The 8,314-nt window shown below is 27.4% G+C and overlaps 5 protein-coding genes across 5 annotated transcripts; 4 read left to right on the plus strand and 1 right to left on the minus strand.

Annotated features, from left to right (window-relative positions):
- Nucleotides 1–1,646: 1,646 nt before the first annotated feature.
- EHI_198900 (CXXC-rich protein) lies at nucleotides 1,647–2,983 on the plus strand (the record flags this gene model as incomplete). Its single annotated transcript, XM_649886.1, has 2 exons — nucleotides 1,647–2,034; nucleotides 2,091–2,983. The coding sequence occupies 2 exons, from the start codon at nucleotides 1,647–1,649 to the stop codon at nucleotides 2,981–2,983; spliced, it is 1,281 nt and encodes a 426-aa protein (XP_654978.1).
- Nucleotides 2,984–3,027: 44 nt separating this feature from the next.
- EHI_198910 (splicing factor, putative) lies at nucleotides 3,028–3,723 on the minus strand (the record flags this gene model as incomplete). Its single annotated transcript, XM_649887.1, has 1 exon — nucleotides 3,028–3,723. One exon carries the CDS (start codon nucleotides 3,721–3,723, stop codon nucleotides 3,028–3,030), a length of 696 nt encoding a protein of 231 aa, XP_654979.1.
- Nucleotides 3,724–4,088: 365 nt separating this feature from the next.
- Nucleotides 4,089–4,643, plus strand: EHI_198920 (uncharacterized protein; the record flags this gene model as incomplete). The annotated part of the gene is made up of 1 exon (XM_645191.1): nucleotides 4,089–4,643. The coding sequence occupies one exon, from the start codon at nucleotides 4,089–4,091 to the stop codon at nucleotides 4,641–4,643; it is 555 nt and encodes a 184-aa protein (XP_650283.1).
- A 208-nt stretch (nucleotides 4,644–4,851) lies between these two features.
- EHI_198930 (Actin-related protein 3, putative) lies at nucleotides 4,852–6,130 on the plus strand (the record flags this gene model as incomplete). The annotated part of the gene is made up of 1 exon (XM_642779.2): nucleotides 4,852–6,130. The coding sequence occupies one exon, from the start codon at nucleotides 4,852–4,854 to the stop codon at nucleotides 6,100–6,102; it is 1,251 nt and encodes a 416-aa protein (XP_647871.1). The 3' UTR covers nucleotides 6,103–6,130.
- Nucleotides 6,131–6,270: 140 nt separating this feature from the next.
- On the plus strand, nucleotides 6,271–7,998 carry EHI_198940 (uncharacterized protein; the record flags this gene model as incomplete). Its single annotated transcript, XM_649889.2, has 1 exon — nucleotides 6,271–7,998. One exon carries the CDS (start codon nucleotides 6,271–6,273, stop codon nucleotides 7,996–7,998), a length of 1,728 nt encoding a protein of 575 aa, XP_654981.2.
- Between the last annotated feature and the right edge of the window lie 316 nt (nucleotides 7,999–8,314).

Consider the following 8,314-nt stretch of genomic DNA (forward strand, 5'->3'; position numbering starts at 1 on the left):
TAAATATAATTATTGGTTTAAATAATAAACACAATGAATGTATTTTAATAAAGACAGTTTATTCATAAGTAGTTGAAATTATTATAAATGAAATATATTTAAACGCCTTATTATTTCTTTGTTATTACGAATTGAAATATTTATCGTTTCTTTTTATTTATCTATGTTTTTAATATCATACTTTCGTATTTCAATAATAATAATGATACTATCTGTGTATTATCATGAGATTGTTGATTCATTAGAAATATCTCTATTGTCTCTAATTAATAACTTGTCTATATTCATTTCACAACATTTAATATATTATTAAACTATCCATTATAATAAATGGTTCAACAACAACCACTATTATTTGAAAATATCGAAATAATGAGCTAAAATATACTCATAACAAATATAATTAAATAATGAATGAAAATAAAAATAACACCTTTAGAAATAAGTAACATTGTCAATAACTTAAATACTATGATATATCCTAAAAAGTTATTCAAATGCCAATGAAATTAGTACTAAAATTCAAAGAATTAGTGAATAAATTGTTCAAAACTATGAAATAGTTAATGTAATATTCAATAAAATCAATAAAACATTAGAGTATTAAAATTTAATAGAATTATATGTTAAAGGAACAATACCATAAATATTAAAAATAATGATATTACTAGAATATTTATTTCTTGGTATTAATAAAATGTATGGTGTCTTTTTTTAGATGAGACGTTTTTAGTAACTCTTATGATACTAGTATAGTGTTAAATCTCATCATTTTTTTACAATTCTTTATGTTGGTTTACGTCAATAAAAAAATAATATGTAACAACATTTTATTTAATCTCATTATCAATGATATTTTGTTATTACAATTTTTCATTCTGATTTTCATAATTTCTCAACACTAACTTTTTCAATAATTTTTTTCTTTTGACTGTCATACATCTCTTTTTTTTTTATGTTTGGTAGAATTTTTTATTTCACAGAACAAGTACTAATCTTGTTGTTACTTAGTTGATGTTTATTTACATAGCATGTAATGGTTATGCCATTTAAGGGTATTTATAAAATACGACAAAATGCATAAACATCATTCAGGATTTTGAATCTTAAAGATTGACAAGATTAAGAAAGTCAAGAAAAAAAAGAATTAATTTATATTATTTAAATAGTAGTCTTTTTTAATAAATCAACAAACCCCCAAAAATTTTCTTTTCTGGATTATCTATTTTTATCTATATATAAAATAAAATATTAAAACCTAATTAGTAATTCCTTTGTTAACTTCCTTTATTTATTGTCTACTAAATTTCCTTTAAACAACGTCTTGAAAAAAAAAAGATTTTTATAAATCTCAAATTTTTGTCAAAAACGTTTCAGGTGTTAAGATTTTTGTGATATAAATCCTTTCATTCCAAAAACTTCTTCAAATTTTAACTTATTTCAATAAATACTGTTTATTCCTAAATTAAAATCGTTTTCTATCAATATAAATCAATTAAAGTACTTTTCCAGTTATTCTATGTAATCTTTTTAGTGTTACAAAACCTAAAATTTTAATTAATTTTAAAAGAATATTCTACTAGACGTTTTCCTTTAATGTAAAAACTTGAAGATATTTACATTATTTAATTCCTTATACCATCACAATGAGTCAATTCATTATGTTATTTTTTTTGTTGGTGGTAATAAATGCAGAAACATGTCCTGAGAGCCTTTCAACTTGTTCTTCTTGTTCAAAAGACTCAGACGAAAATTATGTCTGTAGTGATTGTTTTTATGACTGTATTCTTATTAATGGCTCTTGTATAATCCCTGAAAGAGGAAATGAAAAATGCAGATGTCCTAGTTATTCTACAGTTGTTGGTGGTGTGTGTGTTTGCAATAACAACAGATATTATGATTCTGAAAAAGGTACTTGTCAAAAGTGTACTACCAATAACCCTCAATGTAGTTCTTGTAATGAGACTAATGGTGAATGTATGTCTTGTAACAATCCATATGTATTAGATGAAAAAACAAAACAGTGTATGAGTGGTTTGTTCTTTATATAACAATTTAATGAAAAAATTATAATTATATTAATGATTTAGCATGTCCTGATATTCCTCATTGTTTAGAATGTTCATCAAATAATTGTACTATATGTGAAAATAAATACGAACCAAAAGACAATGGTGCTTCATGTGGGTGTGCTTCCCCTTATACTGAAGTCTCAGGAAAATGCGTAAAATGTTCTTCAGCTTATAGCCATTGTTTAGACGGAAATTGTGATGATACAAAATGCTTAAAATGTGATGAAGAAAATGGTTTTAAGATGAATGAGAGGAATGAGTGTGTTTGTTCACCATCAACTGGTTACAACCCCATGCTTGGCAAGTGCCAACCTTGTAGAGGTGATTGTGATACTTGTACTGAGAATTATGCTGTATGTGAAGGAAGTTGTAGAGGAAATGCATCAATCTCAAATAATTGTGGGTGTGTTGGAAGTACTTATCATTGCAATGAACATGACTGTTGTGAGTGTTCAATTCTTCATAGTCATTGTTTGTATTGTGATACTACTGTTTGCAATCAATGTGATCCAGAATATGTTCTTGAAAATGGAGTATGCAAAGAATGTCAGGAAGTATTTACTATGTGTTCTTATTGTAGGAATGGCAAGTGTGAGGAATGTGTTGATGGGTATTATAAGAGTGAAGGATCATGTAATAAATGTGCTGATCATTGTCTTAGTTGTAATGAAACTAATTGTGACTTATGTCAAGTTGGTTATTATGTAAATGGTAATAAATGCAGTCCTTGTTTACCTCATTGTATGAGTTGTCAAAATGAAAGTTTCTGTGACTTATGTGAAGATTCATATGAATGGTATACTCTTAAAAATGAATGTGTTTTAGGAGGTGATGATGATGATCCTTCTAATGGATCAAAAGAATCAATTGTTTCTATTGGTTTGATGATAGTAGCATTTTTATTCATTTAAAAGAATAAGTGACTTATATGTTCTTTTTTAGTAAAACAAAGAATTTATTTTTGTTGGGATTTCATTGTTTTAGATGAAAGTTCTATTTTCATATGTTTATCCATTTCACTTAATGGTATTAAACGATGACAAAGAGGACATTCTTGTTTCACTTCTCCATATTGATTTCCTTTCTTTATTTTAGTTATTTCATCGTTATCATTTTGATTTTCTTCTTCTTTAGTTTCTTGTTTTATTTCTTCTTCAGTGTTTTGTTCCATTTCATCCAAGAATATATTTTGGTGTTCTGTCTCAATAAAGTCATTGAAGTCTATCGTTTCAACAACTACAAAGTCATTCCAATTGATAGAAAGATTTAACTCCTCCTCTCGCTTTTTATCTTCTTCGTTTTTCTTTTTTATTTCTTCAATCTCCTTTTCATAGTCTGCTCTCATCTTAGAGTATTTAATGAGAATTTGTGTATTTCCCATTGTTTTGTTTAGAAATTGAATGTACTGTTGTTTTGGATGAAGACATTGATTGTACGATTCACATAATTGAGCGAAATAAGGATAATTTGGATGGTTTTTGTGAAGAAATGCAAACGTAGGATTCTTCTGTTCTCGTTCAGCAAGGGTTTTTACAAAATTACTTCCATTTCTTGCCGTGTATTGAGCTGTCAGTTTAATAATTTCATCTTCTTCTTGAGTTATGTAAGGTCGATGAATTTCAAATCTGTTTTTTATTGGTCGTGGTGGCATCAACAAATAAGACTCAAATGTTATTTGTGTGTTTTGATAATAACTTCAAAATGATATATAAAACATAAATTTAGCATGATTTATTTTTTTAGCTCATCAATAAGAAAAGACAATCATATACCAACAGATGATTTGAAAGATGTTTCAAACACTATTATGCAATAAATACTGATAAGAGAGTTAATTTAATTTTATTAAATTGTGTGTTGTTGAATAGTTATAACATCTTAGATTATTGCTATATTTGGAAAGAATAAGAATAAGAAAAAGATTCATTGGAAAGTTCCATTACAATAAGAAAGTTCTTCATTCTCAATATTTGCAATAGAAAGTCCATACTAATAAGTCAATTACTTTTAAGATTAATGATTGATGAACAACAAGAAATGGTTATTAGACATAGTAAATACTTTGCTCAATGGACAGATAGACATTGCGGATATAAAAAAATCTTTGACACTGCAGTAAATGGTATTTCTAACTTAAGATTTAACAAAACTATTATGAACATCCCTCATTTAATATTTATTTGTTTTGGAGATTATGGGAATGTCTATGGAACTTATTGTGACCTTCCAATCACAACATTAGATATTAATTCTCCTGACTTTGAAAAGAATAAAAGTTGTCATAATTTCATTTTCACACTAAATTCTAATGGAAGAATTCAAGACCCACAGAAATTTGAATTAATTAATGAAAAAAGAGGTTCTATACAACTTCATGAAATGGACGACCCTTGTTTATTTGATTTTGGGTATGGATCTTCTAGAGTTTATGTTCACAAACCAACATCTAAAAAAGGGTATTGTAAGAATTTATCAAGGAGTTATGAAAAGATTAAAGACAATGAATTAATTGGGTGTATGTTTCCTCAACCATTTCATACAGAACGAGTTATTGTTCTACAAATGTTATAAACAACATAAATTGAAATTAATTTTTGTTATTGATTATTTATTCAAAAAGATATTTAACAAAAAAAATCAACAAAAATTTAATAAAAGAAAAACAAAAAATAACAAGAAAAACAAGAAAAAAGGAACTAAAAAATAGAAGAAAAACAGAGAAAGAACTAAAAAAACAATTAAAGTCGAACTAGAACTTCAAAAAATTAACACAAGAGAAATGTCAACACTTCCAGCAGTAGTTCTTGATAATGGTACGGGATATACAAAAATAGGATATGCAGGAAATACAGAGCCAAGTTATTTAATTCCATCATTAATTGCAGTTGATTCAAAAGCAGATTTAAATACAGCAACAAAGTCTACAGAAGATTTTGATTTTTATATTGGACAAGAAGCTGAAAATGCACCAAAATCATATACAAAAACATTCCCCTTAAAACATGGACAAATCGAAAATTGGACTTTAATGGAAATGTATTGGGAACAAGCCATTTTTAAATACCTTAGATGTGATCCACAAGATCATTATTTCCTTTTAACTGAACCACCAATGAATCCACCAGAAAATCGTGAATATTTAGCTGAAGTCTTTTTTGAAACATTTAATGTTCCAGGAATGTATATTGCAGTTCAAGCAGTTTTAGCTATTGTTGCATCATGGTCTAGAAAAGATAATAATCCAGCAAATGCAAGATTAACTGGTACAGTTATTGATTCAGGAGATGGAGTTACTCATATTATTCCTGTTGCTGATGGATATGTTATTGGATCATCAATTAAAAGTATTCCATTAGCTGGAAAAGATATTACAGCATTTATTCAACAAATGCTTGTTGAAAGAGAAGAACCAATTCCAGCATCTGAACGTATGGAAATGGCAAGAACAATTAAAGAAAATTATTCATTTGTTTCTAAAGACATGTGTAAAGAATTTAGTATTATGGATTCAGGAAATGATCCAAAATCATCATTTAAGAAACATCAAGCCATTGATCCAATTTCAAAGAAACCATATACATTTGATGTTGGATATGAACAATTCCTTGCACCAGAATTATTCTTTAATCCAGAAATTTTCTCATCAGATTTTACTACACCATTAGCAGATCTTGTTGATGATTCTATTCAATCATGTCCAATTGATTGTAGAAGAGACCTTTATAAGAATATTATTTTATCAGGTGGTTCTACTATGTTTAAAGGTTTTGGACATAGATTACAGAGAGATGTTAGAAGATTTACAGATTTCCGTACTCAAAAAGCTGTTCAATTGTCTGGTGGTAAATTAACACCAAAACCAATGGAAGTTAATGTAGTTTCATATCCATATCAACGTTATGCTGTTTGGTATGGTGGTTCTGTTATGGCAGAACTTCCAGTCTTTGTTCAACACTGTCATTCTAAGGCAGAATATGAAGAAAAAGGACCATCAATTTGCCGTTACAATCACGTTTTTGTTGCTTGCTAAACATTTTAAGTAACATTTTTCCATCATTAAATCTTTTTTAAATTATTTTTTGTTATTTATTTCAAATAAAAGAAATTATAATAAAATTTATATTATTTAAGAATCAATATATTATTATTATTAAAAAATTAACTTTTTAAATTGAATGTATTGATTTAATTGACAATCATGGCTCATCAATTAGTTAAAGAATTCTTGGATTTACATCCTTCATTAGACTATCCGACTCTTCATTTAATCATTTATAATGTCCCTAAAATATTCGATAAATCACAATTTTTATTATTATTTCCTTCTGATATTAAAATTACTTCTACAGATTTCACTTGTCTTCATCTTCATTTTGTCGTTGTTCAATTTGATTCAGTAAGTGATTCTATTGTGTGTTTTCATAAAGTTCATTCAAAACAATTCTGTGGAAGGTATTTATATGTTCAATTTGGTTATCAAATCATATCAAATTTACCTTTGAATTTTATCCGATTAAAACATTTATTAAACACTACTTTTGAGTCTGTTCTTCATTATTTTAGTTTCTTTGGAAAAGTAAGAGCAATCACTCAAGATGGTAATGATTATCTTTGTGAATATAACTCTATCAGTGAAGCATCTAATGCTTATAATATCATTTCTAATCATACCAACACTGAAAAAATGGAGTTAGTCTTAGGAATAAACCAATTACAGAGTGTAACTTGTGATTGGTATATTCCTATTCATTCAAAATATAAAAATCTTGTTCATCAGGCACAAACAATGGGTGTTATTCCACAAAATCTCTTGGCTTTACCAAGTAATAGTTTGATGGCATCAATTATTTTGACATATTACAATAAGGAAGAAAGTGAGAAACTAGATTTGATTGGTGTGGATTGGAGGGATGAGGATGAAAAGAAGATTAAACCAATGGAAGAAGAAAACAAAGTGTTGGAAAACAAAAATGAAGTTCCAGTTCAAAAAATACAAGACATGAAAGACAACGTTCAAATACCTACTGAATCACTACCTCAAACAAAACAAAGTCACTCTCATGATACTCTTTTAAATTATGAAAATGACACTATTATTCTTATAGATGAAGATAAGCCAAGCACTGAGATTATCCAAATATCAGATAATAAAGACCAAAAAGAATATAACGAAACACTTGAAGTTAAAGAAAGATTTACTCCAGTCGAATCATATCCAGTTGTTATCCAAGAAAAGCAATCTTCTTTTACCACAATAAATGAACAAGCAAAAGATGAATGGGATTTTGACCTTGAACTTTCACCAAAAGAAATAAATAATCTGCAACCAAAATCAATAACTGATTATCAACAACAATCCTCAATACCAGAAAGACGCCTTTCTCCATTTGATGGACAATTCTTTTCAAAATATGATTATCCTAATAGAAATGATAATGGGTCAAGGAATAGAAGCCATTCAAGACATAGAAAAGAGTCTCACCATTATCAGAAATCATATGACAGATATAATCAACGATATTCCCAACCACAAAAACGTCAATCTTCTATTCAACTTAAACCTAACAAACCTCTTCCTTCTTCTAAGAAATCTGAAAAGATAGTTAGTTCATTTCATCCATATAAACAGACAAAAGAAAGAGTTGAATGTTCAACTAAAACTACCAATGAAAAGAAAGGTTCTAGAACATCAACGTTCTACAGTCAGAATGGAATGAATGAATGTGTAGATATTGTTTTTGGTCAACAACGCCAGAGCCAAGTTGAAATTAAAAGAAGTCAAATATTAAATGAAAGTGTAAGTCATAAAGATGGTATTGAAAAAGAAATAACAAACACTAACACTTCAAAAGAATCACAGAAATTAAACAGTGTTTTTATTCCTCGTTGCATTCAAGAAGAATTAGAAAATTGGACAGCATTTTAGTTCATATTAATTCTTGTTTAATACTAATGTAAATGTCTGTTGAATTGTATAATCTTTAATTTTATTTTGACATGAATTAATATTTAATATTATTTATGATGGTTCATTACTTAGTGGTTGATGTTTGTATATTGTTAACAAAAAGTAAATTTTAACAGTTTTATTCATATTGTGAAGTGTCTGAGTAATAGATTAAATGAGAAATTCTATGACATTTGTTATTTCAATTCAACTAAATTTCATACTTATGTTGTTTTCAACTTGTTAAAATTTGGTTATTTGATTGTAGAGTTTGAAATTGAAACACATTGTAAAC

The sequence above is a fragment of the Entamoeba histolytica genome, genomic scaffold (assembly GCF_000208925.1).
Source record: "Entamoeba histolytica HM-1:IMSS scf_1104750519283 genomic scaffold, whole genome shotgun sequence".
In the NCBI taxonomy this organism is placed as follows: domain Eukaryota; phylum Evosea; order Mastigamoebida; family Endamoebidae; genus Entamoeba; species Entamoeba histolytica.